The 25,891-nt window shown below is 38.1% G+C and overlaps 2 protein-coding genes across 8 annotated transcripts; one reads left to right on the top strand and one right to left on the bottom strand.

The window, feature by feature from the left end:
• The first annotated feature begins 517 nt into the window (after positions 1-517).
• Positions 518-5,178, top strand: DGAT2 (diacylglycerol acyltransferase family). Of its 2 annotated transcripts, none has more exons than XM_008803933.6 (9): positions 518-859; positions 958-1,032; positions 1,124-1,209; positions 1,718-1,824; positions 1,946-2,101; positions 3,737-3,823; positions 4,194-4,291; positions 4,433-4,520; positions 4,747-5,178. In XM_008803933.6, the coding sequence occupies exons 1-9, from the start codon at positions 561-563 to the stop codon at positions 4,846-4,848; spliced, it is 1,098 nt and encodes a 365-aa protein (XP_008802155.4). In that variant the 5' UTR covers positions 518-560; the 3' UTR covers positions 4,849-5,178. The 2 variants fall into 2 exon arrangements, with proteins under 2 accessions (XP_008802155.4, XP_088570514.2); XM_088714388.2 differs by having other exon boundaries at positions 551-859; positions 4,433-4,592.
• A 934-nt stretch (positions 5,179-6,112) lies between these two features.
• Positions 6,113-25,681, bottom strand: LOC120103818 (putative RNA-binding protein ARP1). Of its 6 annotated transcripts, none has more exons than XR_015974715.2 (8): positions 25,055-25,657; positions 24,653-24,776; positions 12,716-12,845; positions 12,040-12,076; positions 11,694-11,931; positions 10,775-10,901; positions 10,602-10,699; positions 6,113-7,365 (listed from the first exon to the last, which is right to left on the bottom strand). XR_015974715.2 is itself a non-coding variant. In XM_088714389.2 (7 exons), exons 1-6 carry the CDS (start codon positions 25,280-25,282, stop codon positions 10,804-10,806), a joined length of 855 nt encoding a protein of 284 aa, XP_088570515.1. In that variant the 5' UTR covers positions 25,283-25,577; the 3' UTR covers positions 7,228-7,365; positions 10,775-10,803. The 6 variants fall into 6 exon arrangements, 3 of the variants coding, with proteins under 3 accessions (XP_088570516.1, XP_038987257.1, XP_088570515.1); XR_015974716.2 differs by having other exon boundaries at positions 6,113-6,941; positions 25,055-25,577; XR_015974717.2 differs by having other exon boundaries at positions 6,889-7,365; positions 12,716-12,830; positions 25,055-25,602.
• Positions 25,682-25,891: the final 210 nt, after the last annotated feature.

The following is a 25,891-nucleotide window of genomic DNA, read 5'->3' as shown; positions in this document are numbered from 1 at the left end:
TTTTATTGATCATGGGCTTTTTTTCTGCTTCTCTCCCCCGGAGAACCAAATGATTCAGCACCGTGGGTTGATCCATGAAGACATGGCTTCCCGAACCAAAATTCCCGTGTAACCGTCGCACATGGGCTCATAAAGGCTGTTCCCTTTAGGTTACCAAAATAAAAAAGCCCGCACCCTTTACATGATATATATTACTTTAAAAAGACTGACATCCCTCCACGCGGCGTGTGATCCGGACACCCAAACCATACCATTTATACCAATTATTAATGAATTCATCTCCGTCCAACCCCCCATCCGTCCGAAACAAGTCCAGATCCCACGCTACCTAACCATCACCATCTTCGGAAAAAAAGAAAAGAAAAGGAGAAAAAGACAGAATTCTATTGGATCTCCGTTGTGATTCGTGAACCAAAAACCTGGATCCTCCGATCGGTGGACCCCGTCACCAATCTGTACAATCGCTGAGTGATCAAATCGCACGGTCCAGATCCACCTTCTGGAATCTCCTCGCCGCTCGGTGGGGCGAGCTCCGTCCCCTTCGATCCAGCCGACATCAAATGCCACGTGTCCACCGCCTCCGGCGATATATACTCCGCAGCCCATCGAGGCACCCGAAGAACTCTTTCTGGGCTCAAGTGGCGTCTTTTCCAATGGACCAAGCTTACGGAGACCGTCAACCCGCCGTCATCAACGACTCCGCCGCGGCTGCCGCCGGGGAGGCGGCGGTGTATCGGGGGACGGAATATTCCGTCATCCGCACCACCGTCGCCCTCGCCCTCTGGCTCGGCCTCATCCACTTCAACGTCGCCGTCGTCCTGACGGCGCTCCTCCTCCTCCCCGCCCGCCTCGCCGCCGCGTCCGTACCTCTCCCTTACCTTTTTTCCCCCTCCTCCATCGTCCCGTTTTGCCCCTGTATTTCTCCGGTAGTTACCTGCGTTGCCCCCGTCGTTGCAGGGTCTTGGGGCTTCTGCTGGTTTTTATGGCGATTCCTCTCAATGAAAAGAGCAAATGGGGTCGGAAGTTATCAAAGTGCGATTTTTATCGATTAGTTTGAAAAGTAATTTATTTAATTTTATTTTAACTAAATGTTTGGTGTTTTTTTTTTCCTCTGAATAAATAGGTGGATTTGCAAGTACGCAGTTGGGTACTTTCCTGTGAACCTTCATGTGGAGGATATAAAGGTCTTTGATCCTAACCAAGCTTATGGTGAGCTGTTCTTAAGTTTTTCTATTTGAATTTCTTAAATTTTATTTATTTTTTTTAAAAAATTAGACTTCTGTGTTGTTTTTCATTTAAAACTGATAAAGCTTCTTCTTTTCGTCCATTATTACAAATACTTACTGTTTTTTATTCAGAAGAAGATATATTGATCCAAACAAGGCTTGTAGTGACCTGTAATTAACTTTATCATTTGAAAATTAAATTTGGTTGACATTTTTTAAATAATTTTTTGTTTAAAAGAAAATTACAAAAGCTCCCTCCTTTTTCATTCGATTATTGCATATATATAGTCTGCCTTTTGTTCCAATAAAGGATATTATCCATGGATGTTAAGACTTGGTGGCGAAGTGATGTTGAGTAATTGAGAGAGTGATTCGTATGCAGTGTTTGTATATATAGTCTGCCTTTTGTTCCAAAAAAGGATATTATCCATGGATGTTAAGACTTGGTGGCGAAGTGATGTTGAGTAATTGAGAGAGTGATTCGTATGCAGTGTTTGCTTTTGAGCCACATTCCGTGTTACCGATTGGCGTTGTTGCTCTCGCTGACCACACGGGTTTCATGCCTCTGCCTAAGGTCAAGGTCCTCGCAAGCAGCGCGGTAGGTTCCCTGCTCCAAGATCAGTGCTTTCTTAAGAGGTTAGGTGATTGGAGTTATTGATATCTTTTGTATCCTTCTATTACTGGATTTTCTTGCATTGGCTATACGATAATTTGGTCAGGTGTTCTATACACCATTTCTGAGGCACTTGTGGACATGGATGGGGCTGGTCTCTGCATCAAGAAAGAACTTCTATGCGTACTTGGAAGCTGGATATAGTTGCATTGTAGTCCCGGGTGGTGTGCAGGAGATGCTTCACATGGACCATGATTCGGAGGTCAGTCTTTGCACCTTGCTCATAATATTACACTACATTGATGCAGTCTGTGCACCTTGCTCATAACATTGCACTGTATTGATGCCTTATGATTTGCCTTTTCATTACTGTTTTGCTGGCCATCTTGTGGGTAATGACATGGCCCATCTTCAGGTTAGCAAGAGCTACATGACTCTGGTGCTTTTCAGATGGAAGAGAAATGTGTATTGGTTTATTAGAATGACATTGATCCAGATCTATTAAGATGAAATGCTATTGTTGTCATAATGGTTGGAGAGCTCACAAGAAGTTGCATCTCCTGGCTTTGTTGGCAAATTTTGTATTGATCAAGAAAGACATGTTTTTCTTGTTTGGTTGATGATGTCTTTTTAATATATCTGGTAACTCGGAGGTGACTCAGCACTGCAAATGCATTATCTGCTAAGTAGTAAATCCTTGTGTAGTTTAACCTTTAAGTCATGCAATAAATAGTTTTACCTAGTAGATGTCTATGACTACTGAATCTTTGGTTAAAGAGGGGAAAAAAAAGCTTCAAGTTATCAGTTGGTGATGAATGAAGTGAAACATGACGAATTTAATATGGCTCCAATAGTCAACTAGCAACTCAGGAAAAGTTTGTACAAAAATTGAGTAGGCATGGAGAAACCTAAACTTAACTCTAATACACATCAAAGATTTGGAAGTTAACTATTATGAATTGACCTTTATGTCGATATTGTAGCGTCATATCAAAGTTGTATTTGCTTGATTTTAAAATCTAAAATATTCAGATCAATGTTTGAAATCCATGCTCTTCCCATGCAGCTTATGTCTTCACCCTCGCTGCTGTAATGTTACATAGGTTTGTCCAAGTATTTCATTAGTCTTAGCATAGGCACTATAATTTTTCCTTTTACAGTTGATAGGAAAAAAATATGTAGAACACTGAGAAGGACAAAAAGAGGCCAGCAACCAATTGCTGTAAGGAGCATCAAGTCTGGTTGATTCCACCTGAAAGAAACTAATAACTAAAAGGCTCTTTATCTTGAAAGACTTGAGCTTGCAATTATAGAAATATTTTTCACCCAATCTTAAGCTGACATAGTCAGAGATAAAAAATATGTTCAATAAATAAAATGTAGGACAAGATATAAAAGATGCAATATACGTTTGAAAAGGAATAAAAATGCAACAATTTTTTAGTTTGATATTGTACCACATCTACATTATCAGGTCCACTGTTCAAACAATTGTTTCAACTATTTTATGTGTTGAGTTCCATCAGGCATGCATATCATTATGATCTCTTAAAAATATTTAGAATATGAAGTGCTTGGGGAGCTGGTCAAGGAGCGAGTTTCTTAGAGAGATTAGAAAGTGGGTTGGGCACTCTAGATAGAAGTTCCATGCTACCAAGCATGAAACACGTAGAAGGTGAAGCATTTAGCTTCACATTTCTCACTTTTTCTTCTGTACAGTACCAGGTTTGATTGAACCATGCATTACTGCTCGCTCTTGAGAGCTGCAGTTTTTTTTCCAGAATGTTATCTGTTAAAATTTGTATAGAAAAACTTCTGTCTGTTAGCTTATCAATGCTTGCATGTTCAAGACAACATTTGGCAGTATGTTTACTAGTGATTTCTGTTTGGTTAATAGGTTGCTTTCCTTAAAGCAAGAAAGGGATTTGTACGGATAGCCATGGAGACTGGCCGACCCATAGTTCCTGTTTTCTGCTTTGGTCAGGTAGTCTGTTTTCTTCTTTTCTTTATATGCATATCAGGAATTCTAACTATGTATATCTACTAGTCTTCTGTCTTCTTTGTAGTTCAAGTTAATCAGCTTTCAGTCTTAACTGCAAAATCAGCTGAATCAATGCCCCCGTTGAGTTTGAAAATATTCAATAATTGACTGTATTAAGAACTATGAATAGCTTTAGAATGTATTCTCTGTTCATTAAGTTCAAAGAACCGACTAATTCATGCATGTGTGTTGTTTATTTTAGCATGCATACATCGCTCCATTTTCTTCTCACATGCTCTGTGAGTATGATCGTCCATGTCCTTATAACAAAGTTCATATTTGGCTTATTGCTTCTTGCTTTAATTGGTGGCAGAGTTATATTTACAAGTGGTGGAAGCCCAGTGGAAAATTATTTGTCCAGTTTGCTAGAGCAATCAAGTTTACTCCAATAGTCTTCTGGGGAAGATTCGGGTAATCCAATAGATCTTATCTTAGACTCATTAATTTCATGCAATTAACCACAACAAGAGGAAAAGTTTCAGCAGGTGTATGAATTCTTGTAATTAAGATTGCTGCATGTTCCATAATATTTTGTTCTCTTCTTTATTGTAGATCACCTATACCATTTCGGCATCCAATGCATGTAGTGGTGGGAAAACCCATTGAGCTCAAGAGGAATCCTAAGCCGACCATTGAAGAGGTTTTAAAAAAAAAACCAACGCATTTTTTATTCGTCGAAACATTCAAAATGACCTTATATCACTGTGTGAAGGTACCTGAAGGTCTTTGGGGGCCATGTGCCTATAAGCAAGGAACTCCATTGGCCACCAGAGAAGATAGTTGTTCTATTGTTGTCACATAGTACACATTAGTATCTATGATCACTGCAAATGCCCTGACTTTTATTTGTTTCTTGGTGCTGGCAGATAAATGAAGTTCATGCGCTGTTTGTTGTGGCCCTCCAAGAGCTCTTTGAGAAGCACAAAATCAGAGCTGGCTATCCTGATCTTCGCTTGAGAGTTCTATAAATATTGAGACGTAGCTTTGTATCTTTACCTCCTGGTCCTGAGCTCCAACAGTTCAGTCCTCCAGAGAAGCAATGAAACAGCCAAGAAGACCCTGTCTTGAGTTTGCACATTCTCGTCAAATCACTGGCAGTCACGGTGGTGCAATGATCTATTCTGATAGTTCCTGTTAGAAAATCAGGATCAGTAATTGTGCTAATTGGTGTATTATAGGGGAAGAGGAAGCACACTTTTTTTCTTTTTCTGAATGGAACTTGGATGAACACCTGTACTTGTTGAAATTTTCAATATTGTTGGGGTTATAAATTTCAGCGAAGCATGCACTTGATGCTCTCTAAGGTGTTATTAGAGCGGAATGCAGGAGATGGGAAGAGATCCAAGGAGAGATCTGAATCTATTTAAAATTTACATAATTACATGATCCAGACTTGATCCAGTCCAGTCACATAGTAGTGAGCCGGTTCGATTTTATTATTTCGATCCTGCTCGGATGTAGACTGGATCTGGACCTGATGGTTTTGCTGATGAACCGTTGCATTTTGTATGAAATCTTGTATCTTGAGATTGTCATTGGAGAAGGGATTTGAGCTCTCAGAAAAACAAGGACTGTCCATGGCGCTGATCCAATTACAGCTGAAATGGAGACAGGAACTGTATCTGATCCAATCTGAGCCTTGCCCTTGCCAACCCCATCTTTACTTGATTGTACCCGACCCTGATCCAACCCATAAAAACCGAACCACATCAACCCTTTACAGGATGCACTCTTTTAATGTGCTTCCAGAACTCATCTTTTTACAGATAAGAATTTTACTGCAAATTATCCTAAGCTAATTTTACCAAGTTGAATAACAACATAATACAAACAACAAAAAGTTAACTTAACCAAGTTAAACAACATTTCACCAGGGTGGTTGAAATAATATTAACCCTTGTTTTTAGTTCTCCTTAATCTCTCCTCTTTCCAACCTTCTTTTTTCCTTATAAACTTACGCCACCAAAACCTCAACCAAGGCTTTTTGCTAATCCAGGAATAAATGTTGACGCATTTGATGCGGATCGGGATACCTTTAACATGCAAAAGGTATGCATGCGTTGGAGGCTGAATGATATTTTCCGTCGGCTGCGCCATGAAAACAGGAGAAACAAGAGGCATGAAATGTCCTGCGAAGAAAGAGGATGATGGATGCAGGTCGACACTAATATTGCATCTACTTATAGATTTACCATACAAGTTTTTTTTTCTTCTTTTTATAATAATAAGAAGTTATTATAAGAATTTATTATTAAATTTATTATACGAGCTACATGTCAAATCAAATTTACATGGCTGCTCCAGATTGAACACTGAAAATTTATTCGCGACAAAGCGGCATAGAACAAGAACAACTGGGGTTCGCCTAAAACGACTACAGAGGGGGGCGTCTCCACCCTCTGCTTCCGGAAGCCACTTATCCTACCTCGTCATTTATATCCTCTCACTTGAAGAATCCCAAAAGGGCAAGGTTTAAACCTGCAGTTGGAGATTACTCATACGTCAGCCTTTCTTCTGACGTTTTAGTTGCCATCTCATCCATGAATACGTTCAGCTGCACCAGTCCTATAGACTACAGCCTCGACCAAATTAATATTTCGCCACTGACCACCGACACAGTTGACTACCAGCAAGCGTGTTGTGTTGAGGCTGCGCACTGAGATGCTGCAGAATACCAGCAGCGCAGGATCAGTCCATTCTTTCTTTTGCCCTGCCTTTCAGGCGATCAAGGGTTGTACATGGAAGAACTATTTGGATTTCCAGTTGCTCAATCTCGCTTGAAAACAGCTCGAGATGACTCCTGCTTGCGTAGGCACCAATTTGGTCAGGAGCTGCAGTAGATTCTGCGAGGGAGTCTGTTTTATTGAAATTTCAACCCATCCAACATTTCAAGGCAAGCCCAAAACACTGGTAGATATAACTTTGCACAGCATCCCCAGATCACAACAGCACAACTGCACAAATTTTGATTGGGAGAAAAGGGGAAGAAGACTTGAAAGTTCCAGACATGTAACCTATGAGCCAGCAGCAAGTTTTTGAGGCCCTTCATTTGATTACTGGTCTGTTTAGGAAAACTAGCCAATGTTAGTCCGCTGACAACCACTGATATGCATCTGCAAGATCATGGTTTACTACAATGAAAGACCAATCTACCCAGGAACCACAACAAACACGACTCTGTACAACTAGATGCAAGCTTTGAAATTCCACAGAATCGTTTTGATTCCATGGTGACCTTACAATATACTCCATATGGATTATCGGACTCCAATTCCGGCATCCATAATGTATCCTACCAAGTTGTTGGATCCAATTTTGGGATCCATCAGTCCATGCTCAGCCGGTCATCACAAACTCCAGCAGGGCATGAAATTTCACAGACACTTGACAGCAGCGAGATGAGCAATCCGAGTTCTCATGAGTTAACTCCATCCATCGGAGCAACTAGATGACTGGTGTCTCTGGTGACCATGACTAGGTAAAACCTGCAACATGTTGATAACCAGTCATTGTTCTTGTGAATGCCATGGTCACAAACAGCATACACCAAAGCCATGAGTATATAGTGCATCTAGCATTCTCTTGAAGAGTTTGGTTTAGGAGGAAGCCTGTTAAATTACTGAATCTACATTATGGTTTATGTAGGAGTTTGGTAGATGCATATACGAGGAAAAGTCTGGCATCATCAAATGCAATAGAAGGCTAATGGAGTTGTATCAAAATAATAACGTTGTGAGAGAAAAATCAAGAAAAAATGTGAGATAAAGGACGCGAGCATATTCTAAATAGAATGAAATTATTGTATTACAAGCATGCAAAGCTAGCTAAGCACATGCAAATGCAGGTGACAATTTGATTTACCTCATGAACATATAATTGATACAAAAATATAGTAATTATCTGATCCAATATACTCAGAAGACATTAAAAGGAAAAAAAACTTCATTTTAATTAGGTACACACCTTTTATGGCTTAAGTGTGTGGGAAACAGACATAAAAGGAGTGCAAACTAATAGCAATCAATGGTCAGAGCATCAGATTACTGTAAAAGAAAAAACAAAGGGGATAATGATGGGTTTTTAGTTCCTACAGAACAACCAGCTTACTTGTTCCCTGTGTATAATGATGGATTTTGCCTCTAAAAGTAAGTACATGGGCATTTTTCAAACTTTAAGAAATTAAGGAATAACAATGAGCTCTTTAAAATCTCACGAGATTTACTTTATAACAGTTAACTTTTTTAATATCACATCAGATGAAAGACAACTCCTTTCCTCTTTTATTCCTCTGTCCTCTTTCCAACTATCGATTCCCGTTCCCTATCTCTGTCTCTCCCCCATCTCTTTCCAATTCATCTTTCTCACTTCTAGCTCCCATACAAATCCCCCTTCCAGATCCTCCTGACTTCACACGTATATATTGGACAATACTCAGCAGCCAAAATCTAGCTGTAATGACAATCAAATAATGTTGCTCTTACTTTGTTGTTAGCTGTTATGACTTTCTAGATCAAGTGGGTTAAACTTGTTCATTAACAGCAGGACTTGAGATTTCGTTCGAAGTAACAAATTTTGATGCATACTATGAATGAATTTTGAAGAAAAAGGTTCAGTTCTAGCTTCATCCTTTTCTTGATTACAATTTGTCTAAAGTTGGTCCAAGTTTCAATGTACAAGGTGGATCACATTTTGTTTGTACACAAAAAATATTGATAAGCACATACATTTATAGTGTATTTAGACATCAAGATGCATGAGTTACAACAAGTTTGCATATAAAACCTAAAGGATAGCAGCTAGCATGATCTGGCTAGAAATGAAACCCTTTTTTTCCCAGAAACAGGGAGTTACAACTCAAAGTTCTTAGAAATGTAGAACCAGCAAGTCTGTTGATAAATTTTCTTCTCGAAACATATGGAATACTTGGAAGTCCTTCAGGTCTCGGATCATCCCCCTAATCTTCTTGCTTATTTCCTGTTTTTATGAATTGAGATGACACTAGCCAAATTATCTTTCCATCGGCATTACTTTATTTCAGTAACATTGTGGACACTATAACCTTCTACAATATTTATCTTTTAGCCCAATAATTATGAATGAATCAAGCGACATACCTATCCAATGTTTCATTGTTCGATTGAAAGCATGTTCTCAAAAGCACATGAATACCAATAGGGGGAAATTTGAAGAATCCTAGAATTCTGCATGTCAAATATAAAGCTCTGAAGCTCATGAAACAAAGACTCTTAATACCCACAAAGCCCAAATCTCAGAAGCATTGACTCAGCAGCTGTAAAAATGGGGGAAAATATAAAATCTAAGCACAGGGTTCCTCATCAAAATATCAAAAAATTAGAAGAAGAAAAAACAACTCTATTTATCAAAAAACGAGCAAGAACCCAAGGGTAGAGAGCATAGATCTGCAGCAGTGCTCAACGAACATAGGAGTGATTGTTGATGGACTTGTTAACAAATAAGAAGGGCATAATGGGTTTGACTCATCATTCACTGAGGGGAGTGAAGGGTTGTTGAAGCAGGTGTGGGTTCGGCATTTGCTCATCAGGGTGAAGCGTCTAGAACGATAATCAAGAGAACTGGGGATGGAGAGAAAACGGGGGTGTGGATGGACGACTCTTGATGGGTATAATGGATGATTGAGAAGGAAAAATGGATATGGTCCAAGAAGGAAGCTCATCTAAGGATTTCAGGGAAAGAGGAAAGAAAGGAAGGAGAGAGGGAAGTGCTCAGTTAAATTTGGGAATCCTTCCACCTCCCTGCACCTAGCACCCTTTATGTTCTATACTGTCACACAGGAGAGCACTTTGTAGCATTGACCATGAGAGTCAAAAAAGGTTTCAACATCTCACCAAGATATTGATCGTACTCATAAGATCAGCGAGCAAAAATGACCATAACTACCCGTTGCGAAACTACTTTCTAGGGGTACTTTTAGCCATTTTGTAGAGCAAACATTTAACTCAGTTTTAGGATCAAGCTAACTGGGCTAGTTTTAGGATCCAAACTTGCATATTTTCTCAGACGCATTGGGCTAGTGGCTTATCAGCCCCTATTGTCACATCTACTTAAGGCAATTTGCCATGATATTGATGCAGAAAATATAAAAAGAAACAACAAAATCAACTGAGATAACCTTTAATATATAAAAAACTCGCTCCTAACTGCAACTCAAGAAATGGAAGTCCAAGACAATGCTGCTTCAATAGTATCTCTTTTTCCCCAAGCATTAAGTTTTAAGGAAAGTTCAGTACACCTTAATCTCTGACAGCAGCTATTAAGTAAAAAGATCATATTTTCAGATTATCATTCACATGCTAAATTAAAAAAAATTAACATGTTCACCAAGTTGTGCCAGTTATGGGTAATAAACAGCTCTTATCGCATCAACTATTTTCACTACAAGTAGAAGTTTCTGTTTGGATTATTTGGACTATCGACAATTGTAAATAGTATAACAGAAAAAACACAAAGGTGGCAAAGGTGAACTGGTAAAATGCCTCCATCCAATGATGGTCATAATTTAACAAGATTATATGCCACAAATGCAAGTTTGCATGAACATAAAAATAAATATAAACCTAGTTTCATTATTTCGAGATTAGTTATATGGATCTCATTTTTTATCATTAGTTCCTATAGAGGCTAAGTCCTCCGAAACAAGAGGATCATTTACATGCATAAATGGATAGGGAGTCCAACTAACCTCTAGAATGCAAAGATGATAGCTTGCAAGGCAAGAATGCATGTGACTGACATAGCAGTTCTGCTGTTCTTAGTCCTGCTGCAATCTAAGGATACCTCCTATAAATAGTAAATGCACATGACAGTCAGCTCGAATAACCATCAAGGGAGCATGGATTAGGAAATGTGTTATACCTCAAGATGTTATCACCCTGATGCACATTTCAACCTGCTGTTTGGTCTGAACTACTGCCCTGTGTAAACTGTGGAGAATGAGCAGTAACTAAGAAGTGAGGTGGAGGTGGGATTGGTGCTGCTACGCCTGTAACATGAAATATTTTGTTCATTGAAGACATCCGTGCAAAAGAAAAGCAGGCCTGGAGTTCATCACAAACAAGATTTTGAAAGCCAGGAAGCGTACAGTAATCTATGCATTTGATTTTTTTCTTTATCTTTTGATGTTTGATACGATATATATGGGAGCAACATCCAATGATTAGAGAAAAGGAATTATCTGTAAAATATAAATGACTAGCATATATTGGCCAATATCTTTGTTTTCTGGTTTTATGGGTCAGTAGATATGGATCTTAGGCACCTATTGACAACCTAATCCTTAGCCAGTCAAGTAAGGTCTAAGTAATAACTACAAACACCTAGGATCCCTTAGCTAACCATATTAATCTACGAGCTTGCCCACACTGTTGCCAGCTGTCCACCTATATAAACCCATCGATAGATATGGATCTTAGACACATACTGATAACCTAACACTAGCCTAAGTAAGATCTAAGTGATCACTACCAATACCTAGGATCCCTTAAATTACTAGTTTAATCTACAAGCCTTGCCCACGCTGTCCCCAGCTGCCCATGTATATCAACCTCGCATCCGTCCTAACAAAGATATCTTTTCTATCATCTGACATGCCAACACATTACAAACCTGCACTATTTGCCATGCCTTCCACACACCACATGTAGAAAACTACAAAAGACAAAGCAACAGCTATATCTGTAGAAAGTCTATCTGCTATACGTATGTCCTTTTACACTAATGAAGCTTAATCCACAAAACAGAGGGGAAAAAAAGGATTTTCCAAGAGAAAAATTGCCTGCTGGATATGGTGCTTGGATTGTGGGTCGAGGTGCAGTGGTCACTCCATTGACATTTGGCCCAGTGAATTGCGCGAAATTATGGCCTGGTATTGTGTAGCCTTGAACTGCTGTATAACCATGCCCACCAGGGATAGGCTGGCCTAATTGCCCAAATGGGTAGACAGCTGTGTTAACAGTTCCAGGAATGCCATAAAGTTGAAAGTATTGTTGCCCCATATAAGGATTGTAGACACTCTGCAAGTGAAAAAATGCATTGTAACAGTGGAAGCAGTTGGTTGTAAATTTATTGTTCCAAAAGAAATGTTCACTAGAATAAGGATAAAAATGATTTTGATTCTCAACCTGTGGATAGACGTATTCGGGTCCATATGTAGTGTAACTGCAAAAGGAAGCCAATAAACCTCTGAATGTTTTACCTTTGGCACTTTCATGGAATATAGTGTGTATGATTGACTACATTTATCATGAATGAACACAAAGCACAGGAAGTATAGAATCTCCCCATGATACCAAAAAAATCTTAATTTATAAAAAAAAGAAACTATAAGAAATTGATTTGAAAAAAACTTTCTTTATTATCCTTTCTCATCCTTTTCCTAAAGCATGTCCTATCCTACTGATTTTAAACTCATACAAACTCTACAGACTAGCCCCACTGACTGTTTATCATTTTTCATTTGTTGTCTTTGTCTATTTTTTTTCCTAAAGGAAGTATCATTAAGAAAAAATTGGGATTCTATTTTATTCACAAATCTCTTGCACAAGTTTTGGATTTCAATCCTGCATATCATGCTAATTCCAAAACCACATATTAAAATTGAAGTTGGTAGTATGCTACCAAAGTTTTTTTTTTCTTCTTCCTCAAACTTCATATTTCTAATGGTTTTAAATCAATTCTTCCGAGTAAGTAGTTCTTCAAAACCAAGGCATCTATTATTATGATTGGTTCTAAAAACTCTAATATTGGAAAATGAGCATTTGAACCAAGTTCTGAACAACACTCCGTAAATCAACTTACCCATACTGTGGATATGAAAACCCTTGTTGGTAGCCCAATGGAACTGGTTGGTGATGAGCGGAACCTCCGACATAAGTCCCTCTTGGAACTGGAACACCTCCGAAGTAGGAGCCAGCTGACCTTGGGCGTGCTACAAAAAGAAAATTAGGGCCAACAGGAACAACATTTGTATCATGGGAATCTAAATAAACACGTCATATGGCTAATTATTAAAGAAAAGGGAGACAAACATAAACATCTATTTTGTTTTCTTCGGTTTCTTCATGTTGTAATCCTTTTTATTTTTCTTTTGAAGAAAAGCCCCCCTTCCTCCAAGAGGAGATTGTCACAGACTCCAGCCCCAAAGCTTAAGCCATAGGGAGGAGGACCAACCTAGGCTAATAAAACCATGTGACACCCCTTTTGTTAGTCAATGTGGGACCATAACAATCTTCCCCACACAACCTTGTGATGCCCTCATCATGGCTGGCTCCTACTCGAGAGAGTAGGGGGGGGGGCACCCATGGTCCGGGTCCTACTCGATCCTACTAAGTCCTCCTCGACCTTGGTATCCTCAGGGAGGGGCCTACATGACTAATAAAGGTTGTGACACACAATGGGCTTGGCTCTAATACCACTTGTCACAGGCTCAGCCCAAAAGCTTCGTGACAAATGGTACCGGTATTTCATAACCATAGGGCTATCCTACTTAGACTAGGCGGAAACATGGAGAGGGGGGAAACACCAGAATCTTGCAATCAAATCTGCTTGCTATAAGCAAAAAATTAATGAGTTTTGGCATAAAATGCAACGAAGCATGGCTTAGAGTAGCTACTTTGAAGGCTTTGTTCTTCATATCAATTCGGTCTTTATATCAAGCATAAAGAGCACAAAAATCATGTCCACATGGATAATATTTGAACAAGACTGAGGAAAAAGCATGGGCAAAAATAGAAATAATGTCAAAGAAATTCTCCTACTGCATGATTCTTAAAAACAAGGAAAAAAACCCATTGATTTCTCAAGGACATAATTCCCTTATAGATCTCTAACTCTTCTAGAAAGAGATCACTGAGCTTCTAAAGAGACCATAGTATGCTTATAGCAATTTAATCCTACTACTAGAACTACAATTTAGAAGCTGATCTCTCTTATCCTCCAAGGAACTAGAGCATGGATCCTATCATGCCTTTTTCCATGTAATCTATTGCATTGTGAAAAATGCAGCACAGCTAATGGAAATCCAAAGGCCTAACAAGTTTACATAAGGAGGTGAGAGAAGAATCTACAGCCTTAGTCACTGAGGCTTGATGACAGGAGTATCTTTAATCTCACTGGAGTCTGATGGTGTCACAATCCTAACTTGGGTCTTTTATTTTTGTCTGGCGTTTTTCTTTCAAGTCTCCAAGGACCTTATTATAATGATCTTTGGTAGGGTTTTAGCAGGTTGAACACAATACCACATGACAGTCTTGATTGTTTTAAGGGATAAGAGTTACAACAGCTGATGGAGAAAGGGTGGCTACTTAACAAAGGTGATCTGAAAACAAGGATGATCTCCAACCAGATCTAACCAAAAATCTTCATATAAGGATGATATCTAGGGTCTCCAATAAAAAATTTACATGATAGTTTTTTTTTGAAAAAAAAGAGGGTTCCATATTCCCAAAATGGTTTCATCCATCAACTTTTCTTCCCTACGTCCCATAAGCTTTTCTAACAGTACTACAGAACAAGATATATCAGATGCATTAAAATAGCAAGTTTTGTTTGTATAAAAAGAAATCAACCTATTATGTGTGAGCCAACAATTCCAACAGCATGCCATGTTAACTTCTTACCTGCTTCAAAACAGCAGCCAGTATCTCATTTTCCTGCTTTATCTCTCAGTGAATTTTTCAAATCATCCCTCTCTCAAAAAAGAAAAATAAAAATCTTGCAGACCCAAATATTCTCTCCATTGTGTTTTCTTAAATCTCCTAATTCGCCTGCCAATATGCTCTAAAACCCAAATCCCATTGAAGTTGTCTTACCAATCTAAATAATGTCTATTTGGTGACCCAAGTCATTTACTTAATATTCTTGGAATGGAATAATGGTTATTATAAAGGATACAGAGTGGCCATTATAATAGGAAATAATGCACAATAACAACATAATAGCAGCGTCATATAATTAAGCCACAATTTGAGGAATAAAAATAATCTTCTAAATCAGAATGAAAATAGTATTTTGCAAGCTGCCAGGCATACAAGCACATGAAGGCAAGGGCTATGTCCATGCGGCTTGGATCACAAACAGTCCCCTCTTAATGTCGGCACCCCAGTTGATTCATGCAAGGCCCATGATTTAAGAGGGTAAGGTTGATTTATGCCATGTGTAAGTGGTGCTCCTCTTCATACACGTGTGCAAATAGCTTTTCTAACCATTTCTTTTCTAACGGGATAATGAAGATACAAATAAAAGAGGAAGCTACAGCAACATGTCTAAATAACTTTGTTGTTTAAATGCCCTGTATGAACAACAACATATTGGGAGGACTCTTAGCAGTATGGTGTCATTATTACATTTTAATGGCTGTTATTTCAAGCAATTATTAATGCAACACTCCTCTTCTTCCTAATTCTGCATGTAGTTGTGCGCATCTCAGGTACGCAATCATCCATTTGATGTTAAATAATCTGCCAAAATTCAGAGTCAAATCTCGATGAACCTACCACTTCAAGTGACTAAAGCATGAACAGTAAGTCATTACCTGTTGCTTCAATAATTGCTTGCTATTTAGTAAGTAATTTAAATTTGATGTCGGAGATATCATTAATAACCAATCTAATGACACTGTTGATATAGCACTTCAGTAACAGAAATTCATGTTGAGCTGTTAAGTTCCCTTTAGAAGTGAATAACTGTACAATTTAGTTAAATTGATCGACGATCTAAGAAATAGATAGATATATCATTCTAAATAAAACCAGTTTATATAATTATGTTTATTTTGTGTAAATTTTGAATGCAGTTATTCATGTAACATATACATAGAATATAGAATATTTCTTGATGCGGGAGTGTCGTTCCCTTTTAAGTTTGAGGATGATGAAAAGTGGTTTAGGCATTTTGTTTTCAATTTCATTGTAATTTCTGGATTTATCTTAGGCAATACCTTTAGTAAGTTTTCTAGTCTCTATTTTGAGTACAATTTATGTCAACAAGTCCTATTATAGGTATATATTAGGTGGCAAATCTCTTCAAATCACTGTGACTGCATTTCAAGGTAGTATAATATTGTAAACTAGGACTTGTCCCCAGGGTCACACCCCTTTGCATAATAATCAGAGATTTTGGGTTCGAGTCCTGGGTGATGAATCTCCAAGTATTGGGGCATGGGTAATTATCATGCAGGTGGGTCTCCTCACCTTCCTCTCACCAACAAAAAAGTAGTTCAATACCTTTCCATATGGGCTTTGAGGGAAATCCAAATTTTGCACTTTTTGGAATGTTTTTCTTTCTTTAGCAAAAGTTTAACTAAGGAAAAAAGATTAGGAATAGAAGATCCAAAAACATCTTTTTACACAAATCAAGCTTCGTCGTACTGGTCAGTACCATATCGTACCAGTATCAAACGGGTATGCAGTCTCATACCGTACTGACACTCGGTACGCCTCACCGTTTTATACCATATCGCATACCAACATCGTAATAAGATGATACCGGTACGGGGTTCGCTACCGAGACGGCGAACCTTGACACAAACAAATTAGAGAAATAAACTAATGGAGTCATGGATATTTTTGTTTATAGGTGATTCCACAATGGAAGTTTGAGGTCTTCAAACCTAGGTGTGAGGCCTAGACTTTTGCTAGTGGTGTGAGGACACTAGGTATTGTCAGCTCCTTTTCTCCTTCTTCCATTGTCTTTTTTCTTTTTTCCTAAGTACTAAACCAGCTTTCTTCTAGCCATTTTATTTCCCATGAGGTTTTTTGCATGATATAAATATCAGAATTTTCATAGATAAATTCCAGCTAGTGCTTGCTTTTGACTATTCAATAACATAAACCACAAAAACCTAATTTAGGCTTAGAATCCTAAACCCTCGGTTAGACAATGGTCATCCATTACCTGCACCCTGAAACTCTATTGTCATTAGCCCTTCATTTTTCCTTGGCTGTCCTAAATGACTACACCATTTCTACTATTTAACCCATGAAGGAATGTACATGTTGGGGTACTAGTTTAATCAAATATGGATGATAATATCATATCTTCTACGATGAATGCCATATGACAAATATGGAATACTTTAATGAGAGTTAAATTTAATCATTCACTGCACCAATTCAATATTTCCTTTTCCATTTCTTGTTTTCAGTTTCTTCTCAATTTTTCTGCACTTTCTCTTTTTAGATCGTACGAAGTTGGTTTGAGTTTAGATAATAAATTGGTAATAAAAAGCATCTTTGCTATTAGTAACTTTTAAGCATTATTGTTGACTCTTAAGCATTCTGAAGCTGCTGATTCCCTCCTAGAGTGAGTCCAAGGGACTTGGAGGGATTTCAAGTTTTCCATTTTTGTCCCAACATCACCTCTCAACTCGCCCATGGATGTAGGCTTGTGGCTGGTCCATGTAAATCTGTATGTGCTGTTTTTTTTCTTCTATTTTCTCAAATTTCCTTGTCCTTCTTCAATTTCGTCGAGATCCATTACAACAAATTGGTACTTGAGCCACAAGTTGAACAATTGGATCCTGAGATGTCAACGAAATTTGAGATTGAAAAGTTGGATCCCACCAACATTATGGCAGGTTAAGATGCGTACTATCTTAATGCAACAAGGGTTATTGAAGGCACTGCTAGAGAAGGATAAGATGCCCAATACTTTGACGGATGAGCAGAAGGAGGAAATGGATGAACAATCCCTTATTGTGATTCAGCTGTGCTTGTATGATGAGCTTTTGAGGGAAGGCTCTGATGAGAAGATGGCTGATGGGTTGTGGCTCAAGTTGGAGTCCTTGTATATGACAAATCCCTTACCAACAAGTTGTATTTGAAGCAATGCTTGTTTATGCTACGTACAGCAACAGGTACACCTATTAAATCTCATCTTACTGAGTTTAACTCCATTATTATGGATCTGAAGAATATTGATGTCCAGATCGATGATGAAGATCAAGCTCTCCTATTTTTATATTCTTTACGTCCTTCATATAAGCATTTTAAAGATATCTTCCTCTACGGTAGAGATACAATTTCTATGGAAGACGTTAATGCATCCTTACTTTCTAAAGAATTAATTGAAAAGTACACAACTGAGAATGCAAGTGAAGGCCAAGCAGAAGGCTTGATTGCTAGAGGGAGGTCTAATGAAAGGGGATTGGACAATAGTAGACGTAAGCCTAGATCTGAGTCTAAAAACAGGAGTTTGACTTGTCATTTCCGTCACAAGCAAGGGCATATTAAGATTGATTGTTATAAGTTCAAAACAAGCAAAAGTAGGATCAAAAAAAGAAGAAAAAAGCTCCAGAAGCTAGTGTAGCAAAGGGTGATTCTGAAGGGCTAAAGATGTTCTCTCAGTGACCGATGGAATTAGATACAAGGATAAATGGATTCTGGATTCGGATTGTTCCTACCACGTGTCCCAGTAGAGATCAGTTCTCCACATATGAATCACTGGACGGTTGAGTTGTGTTGATGGGCAACAATGCCCCTTGTAAAATAGTTGGAAAAAGGACAATCCAAATCAAAATGCATGATGGCGTGGTGAGAACCTTGATTGATATTCGGCATGTTCCAGATTTGAATCCAAAAGAATCTCATATCTTTAGGCACCCTTAATATTAATGGGTGAAAGTACACGGTGGAGTTATAAAAGTTAGTAAAGGTGCCCTTATTGTAATAAAAGATAAGAGGTATGGGAACCTGTATGAACTTCAAGGTACTACTGTTATAGGTGCAGCACCTGTTTCTTCATCTTCCATGATAGATTCCAATATCACCAAAATATGGCATATGAGGTTGGAATATATGAGTGAAAGCTATGTTGAGTAAAAGAGGTCTTCTTTGTGGCCAGAGTATAGCAAAGATGGACTTCTGTGAACATTACGTATTTAGCAAAAAGAAAAAAGTTAGTTTCAGTACTGCAATTTACAGAACGACGGGTACCTTAGATTATATTCATTTGGTCCTTTCGGGAGCTTCATGTGTTCTTTCTAAGGGTGGTGTTCAGTATATACTTACCTTTATTGATGATATTTGAGAAAGGTTTAGGTGTCTATGTTAAAACACAAAGATGAAGTATTTAAGAACTTTAAGCAGTGGAAGGCTATAATTGAGAAGCATACCAGAAAGGATATCAAAAGGCCTAAAATAGATAATGGATTGGAGTTTTGTTTTTCTAAGTTTGATGAGTACTACAAAAATAAGGGTACTATCAGACACATGACAGTTAGACATATACCACAGCAGAATGGAGTGGCTATGCGCATGAGCAGAACCCTCTTGGAGAGAGCTTGTCATATGCTCTCAAACGCTGGCTTGTCAAAGGGTTTTAGGGCAGAGAAAGTCTCTACAGCATGTTACGTGGTGAATCATTCTTCATCCGCAGCTCTTTGAGTGTAAGACTCCAGAAGAGGTATGATCTGGTAACCTTGCTAACTACCCTATTTTGAGAGTATTTGGATGCCTTACATATGTTCATATTGATGCTCGAAAATTAGAACCTAGAGGTAAAAAGTGCATATTTCTCGTCTATGCATATGAAGTGAATGGATATATTTAAGTTGTGGTATCCGGATCCCAAGTCGCCTAAATTCATGATTAATAAGAATGTTACCTTTGATGAGTTTGTTATGCTTCACCCAAGAAAGGAGTCATCTATTTCATGTGATTCAAGTAAGATGAAGAGTAACATCGAGCAGGTGGAGTTAGAGAGTAATAGTTTAGTTCCTCTGCAGCATAGTTCTTCTTCTCAACTTGGTTTCAGAACAAGTGCATGATCCTATTGAGATTGAAAAAACACTATAGGATAAGGAGTAAAGTATTGCTAAAGAAGGACAGAGAAGAGAGATTAGACCACCTCAAAGATATGGTTATGCAGATTTAGTTGCTTATGCTTTGTCAGTGGGAGAAGAGACATTTGATGTTGGCGAGCCTTCCTCATATTTAGAATCTATTTCTTGTATTGATTTTGCTAAGTGGTTAGTTACTATGCAAGAAGAGATTAAGCCTCTTCCAATGGCTAAGTTCAAGCATTGCTTGGACTTGATTGGTGTATGTAGCACTTGAGATTTGGCTTATGTGGAAGCGAGACATTCTACTATTTCATGGTGTGGCTTGATGGGATTCAAATCAAGGTAGAGATTTGTTAAGTATGCCTTGAATCCTTTGATCCACCATGCTCTCCATGATTCCATTTAAGAAAATTTTAAGAAGTATCGTTAACAAGCGTGCAAGGCTTGGCATTGGCCATAGCCCTTGGTGGTCAAGTATCCTGGCTGCATAGGATGCGAGATTGGAGAGCACAGATTGCGGAACTGCACAAGGCACACGTGTCAGCCGCATAGGTCACAGGTCCTGTACTCACGAGTCTCAGGACCTAAGCCAGTTTTTGATATATATCTATTTTTTGTCTTGTTAGAAAAGTTTGAAACTGTGGTATAGTGCGGTTAGAGTTTTATTGAGAGACGGCTTTATTTTTGTACTCCATTCTTTTGATGATAGTAGAATCTCTTCTCCATCCTCGCCCGTGGATGTAGGCTTATGGCTAGTCCATATAAATCTATGTGTGCTGTGTTTTTTTTCTTCTCTCTATCTTCTCGAATCTCTTTATTCCTCTTTAGTTTCATCGAGATCCGTCACAACAAACCTTTCAACCAACCCTTGTCAATCATATTTAAATTCTTTTAACCACCATCTTACATTACATTCCTGCTATACCACAATAACAAATCAGCAAATAGTAGTCCTTATTTAGTCCTAAATACAAAAAAAAAAATGATGTCATTTGGCCAAAGACAACTGGGACCTCAACTGGGTATAATTTAGAGTGACATCAACATGCAACATGACAGACAGCAGCGAAAGCAGCAATTCTCCTTTATTCCATGACAATATTGTCCTAAATGAAGCATGATATTGATAAATTAGCCTAACCATTTGTTTCCATATCCTATTCTCACCCTATCACTTATTAGCTATGTCCAAATCTAAATCAAAATCCTCCATTTTCTTATTAGTGAATCCTAGCATCCTTTATTAGTTGTCTTACACCAAGAACACTTGCAATTAACCCTCTGTTGGAGAACCCATGTTGATTGGCTACATTTGAAAGCCTTTGGGCAATTCTGTGCTTGGTGCCATCAACCCACAATTTATTTTACATATGGATGGATGTCATCTTGATGAAGTACATGTGGGTTATCAACTTATCATGACAAGGTTAGAACCACCATTATGAAACCACTAACAGGTTCAACCGGAAAAGTTCCACAAATTGTATAATTTCTATGTTATTCAAATTGACATGCTTCAAATCCCCAAAAATCTCCAGGAAACGGCTGCAACTCATAGTTTTCTCCAAACAATCAAGGGCAAAGTTGGCATTTTGGACCAATCTAACAACTGAACCCCGGTTTATACCAGGTTTACACTCTTTCCTCGGAGGTTCTTGGCAAAATATAGCAGCAATCTATTAAAACAGGCCCACTCATTATGCCTTCTTTATCAGAAAAATCAAAGAAATTTTAATAATGCAAGCAAAATCACTAAAATTGGTACAAAGTAACCTTGAATAAAACTGGATGTGTTGGATGTGATCCAATAATGCAAAAAAATAACTAAAAAAAACCCGAAGTGTTTTACATGTAAAAGCATATTATCATGAGACAGAATCACATTCCCCTCCCTTCCAAACACTAGGTGAATCTTAAAGTATGAGTTTGAGAAATAGCTAAGCAGATAATATATTGAACTATGAATCTTTGACAAGTTTACAAGTTTCCTAATTAGCTACTATAGGAGAATGAAAGAAAAACTTTAGGCTAAAGAAGTTGGATGTCATGGCAATTGGTCTTTGAAGACATCTGCTCCTGAAAGACCAAGAAACTAGCAACCATAATAGAATACCAGTCATTATAGCCAAGTTGGAGAAGTCAGATAACCTTTCTAGTAATATAAAGTTATAAACAATGCAAAAACAGAAGATTATCCTTTCTTGCCCTCCTAAAAAAGTGAAGCTCTAGCATGGAAACAAAATCCAAAACTAAAATCAAAATCAAAATATTAAAAGCTCAATCAACATTAATGAAGGCCAAAGCTCCAAAAGCTACGTTAACTAGCCATGCGAAACTTTTTGATGAACAAAATGTAACACTCCATGCAATTTAAAAATATCCTGCAAACTTCAATCAAAGTGTCAACCTCTGGCACAGCATTATGTGGTGTCCTATTAAAGGAAACATCAGGAAAAATGTTCGCACGATTGCAGAATAAGATTGACCTATTGTGTACGGGAGATATTATTAAAGTTCAAAAGTTCGTTCTCTATTTAATCATTAATAATAAAATGAAAACAAGTGTTTTCAGAATATAGTGTCTTCAAGAAGCCAACTCCATAAATACGCACATATGCATATGTATACATAATATACAAATACATACATGTACATATGTATGAGTAGGACCACAGGTTAGATATTAAATCTTTGGTGAAAGATTGAAACAACTCAAAAAATCAATGTTAACCCATCCCAATTGGAGATCCACCACTTATTATGATTTACTTCACAAAATTCCTAGGAACCAAAAATCATAAGTTTTGGAGGTTACCAACCTATTCATCAAGTGAGAGTGGAAGCAGATAACTCTGATGGCGTCATAAATTATTTTGCTATGACCTACACATCAAAACCTATCAATACTGATAAAGCCATTTTTTAAGATGAGTACATCATTATCAATGGTGTGAATTTTCAATTGGAATGTCCTACCATGAATTCTAGCACAATAGCATGATTGTTATCCCTTTTTGAATCCTTAGCAGCCAAAATCTTCGATCTAGGATAACAAACCCACTTCAAAATCTTCCTAGAATGTCGAACCAGCACCCCTACCTGCTCCCATTACTGGCAACTAAGTTTCAATCCACCTGATGCATAACTAGGAGCCTACCAAAATACATCGTTTTTGTTTTATCGGCATTTTTAATGGTGTAGAGTATGACCAATGATGTGAATTTTCAATATGGACAGCCAATCATTGATTCAGACCATTAAATCTTTTATGAAAGATTTTTTCGGTATGTAATCTCTCTCTATGTGATTGATAAATACATACATATGAAAGGATACAATGATGTTGAACAAAGATGTCCATAAGTCAAGGTTTTTGAAGGTTGAAATGTATAACATTTCACGACTCCTAGATACTCTACAAGGTTTTTGAAGGTTGAAAGGTATACCATTTCAAGTCTCGTAGATACTCTACAATTGTGCCAACTATCTAGGTAAAATTGTGAATGAGGCGACAAACAACAGGACAAGAATGAGGCGTCACAAGTATAAAGCAAGGCAAGAGACCCGCATAGTCGAGAGGGTGCGATGTGCTAATAAACTGAACTATAGCATGAATTTATTTCTGATACCTACGTGAGATGGTGAAAAATTGCGGACCATCTACTCTACAATACTATTAAATGGTACAAAAAAGATATGGTGGCAAGTCAATTCATAAAATATTGGCTTAATAAGCATATAATGATACCCCTATTTCCATTTAAGGATGAAAAACTGTTTTTTTTTAAATTCCTCTCCTGATTAATATTGGACAGTTACACAAAGTAGTAACCTAAAGCAAATGGTCAGAGTCTCAACAAGAAATTTACCACTTGATTAGTTTTCATTAGGGCACACATCCATTGAGGCTTATGTTTTCAAAATTCTTAGCATTATCCAACTTACTCCAACTTCTTTTAAATTAGAAAGATATAAATAGGATTCTTATGACAACTTCTAGCGGTGGTGTACAGTGATGTATTTAAAGTGCAGAATTATGCCGATAATTCACAGTGGGTCTACAAAAGAGTTACCTCTATTCTTCTTTCCTTCTTTGGAAACAAAGATCACAACATTTTTGGATTGCCTATTCTGCTTCTACAGTTAACAGTGATGTATTTAAAGTGCAGAATTATGTCAATAATTCATAGTGGGTCTACAAACGAGTTACCTCTATTCTTCTTTCCTTCTTTGGATACAAAGATCACAACACTTTCAGATTGCCTATTCTGCTTCTACAGTTACCGGTCTCCCTAATAAGCATGTCTGATTCAGTCCAGAGACAGTACAACTTATATACCTAAGGCAAAGGCATTAGATCTTGTATATTAAGCTTGAGAAGAACAAACATAATACACGTCACTATACGTCCACCAAAGTTCTTCAGGAAATCGTGTAGCAGAATTGAATCAAAGATAAAAATGTTGATGCAGCCAAAGAAAGACAGGACTTAAGATCAATTAAAGAGATCATCCATAAATAGAATCAAAGAGTTGCAGATGGAAAAAAAATTGCTACAGTTCCCTCGTCCAGAAAAGTGCAGACATTAACCAACATGGCTTGCCATCATCCAATTAAACACTGGCAATGTGATGAATCATTTCATTGTGCAAACACATAATGGATGAAACTATAAGCCTTAAATTGAGGAATCATCCATAGTTAATGGCATAAAACAAACAGCTCATCTACAGAAAACCCGACCAAAAACATAGCTTCATTGGATTGCACAAAAGGCCACCAGAACACAAAAGTTAAACTCGTAGTACCATCAGTGACTTAGTACAACTATAAAATGGAGTCAAATCAAATATTATTACAAACAATGCTGAATAAATGAACAAGAAAAAAAAATCAGCAGCTTGACACAAAATTCTTATCGAAAAGGAAGATCATCCCTATAAGCAGAAAATTACCAAAAGTTGAAACAGGTCGAGGCCGCCCCAGCGCAGCCAAGTTGCAATTTGCCTGTCTGCCGTCTATAACCGGGCTCGGGTTTGCGCATGCTCTTCTTGCAGATTCTGGGTCCCGAAATGTCACCTAAATCCTCCACGCCAATCCACACGCCATTTAAGAAAATCGGCAGCAATCCCCTCCCCCCAAAAATATATAAAGAGAGGTAATTAAAAAAAGAAAAATCGAATCCTTTCCACATTACTCAATTTAAAAAGAGCAATCATTCTCTCGAATTATCAAGAAACCATGAAGACCAAGGCAAGAAACACTATCGAATCCTTTCCACATTACTCAATTTAAAAAGAGCAATCATTTTCTCGAATTATCAAGAAACCACGAAGACCAAGGCAAGAAACACTCACGAAACCGTAGCCCTTCGACCTCCCGGTGTTCTTGTCAGTTATCACGACAGCCTCGTGGATCTCCCCGAACTGCTCGAAGTAGCGGCGCATCGTCTCGCTCTTGGTCTCCCACGCGAGCCCTCCAACGAAGACCTTCGTGTAGGTCGTATCCCCGAAGGGGGAATTCGAGAAGTGGTGCCCGGAGCTCGAGCTCGACGCCGAGCCCGGGCCCGGGTGGTAAAAAGCCATGGAATCCAAACCTGAAGAGGCCTTCCACGGAGAACCCCGAAGGCGAATCGGGCTCCAAAACGGGGACAATTAAGCAGGATAAAGTTATCCTGTGATCGATCACGAAAACCCTAGGTGGCGCATAGAAAAACCCTAACTTTGATGAATTGGATCCAAGATTGGGTCACAGGGCACGTAAATTTCGGCGGATCACTCGTACACGACATGGATTGATTCCAATTTAGAAGATTGCTGAGAGAATCCAAGGAGTCTCTCAGCTCTCCAAACACTCCAAATATCAGAGAGAGATAGGAGCGATATAAAACATGATCTCAGAAGGGGAAGAAGACGGAATTGTTGAGAGGATTCTAAAAAGAAAGCAAATGGGGCTTGGAAATACATGTGGGCCCTTTTTTTTCTTATAAAACCCCAAAGGCCAAATGCTTATATATGGATTATTAGTTTTTATTTGGATAATTGGGTTTGGTTATGAGGTGATCTGTATGCTTGGCTTTTTTACATCTTAGCCGATTATTTTATTATTAACAATAAATATATAAAACAATCATTGAGCCTTTTGTCCGGCTTAAGTGGCTGGCTCTATCTTAAGCACTTCCGACTCGAGTTCGA

The sequence above is a fragment of the Phoenix dactylifera genome, chromosome 18 (assembly GCF_051530095.1).
Source record: "Phoenix dactylifera cultivar Ajwa chromosome 18, Ajwa_hap1_PhDact_Kaust_v1.1, whole genome shotgun sequence".
Classification (NCBI taxonomy): Eukaryota; Viridiplantae; Streptophyta; class Magnoliopsida; order Arecales; family Arecaceae; genus Phoenix; species Phoenix dactylifera.
This window is presented reverse-complemented; position numbering and strand designations above follow the sequence as displayed.

Excerpts from the sequence above, each read along its gene's own strand:
- LOC120103818 (XM_088714389.2), bottom strand. The coding sequence starts at position 25,282 with ATGGCTTTTTACCACCCGGGCCCGGGCTCGGCGTCGAGCTCGAGCTCC. Across the intron at positions 12,846-24,652 it reads TCGACCTGTTTCAACTTTTG|CACGCCCAAGGTCAGCTGGC; the intron begins GTAATTTTCTGC and ends TTCTTTTTGTAG. Across the intron at positions 12,077-12,715 it reads TTTTCATATCCACAGTATGG|TTACACTACATATGGACCCG; the intron begins GTAAGTTGATTT and ends TTCCTTTTGCAG.
- DGAT2 (XM_088714388.2), top strand. The coding sequence starts at position 561 with ATGCCACGTGTCCACCGCCTCCGGCGATATATACTCCGCAGCCCATCG. Across the intron at positions 1,210-1,717 it reads TGATCCTAACCAAGCTTATG|TGTTTGCTTTTGAGCCACAT; the intron begins GTGAGCTGTTCT and ends ATTCGTATGCAG. Across the intron at positions 4,292-4,432 it reads GTCTTCTGGGGAAGATTCGG|ATCACCTATACCATTTCGGC; the intron begins GTAATCCAATAG and ends TCTTTATTGTAG.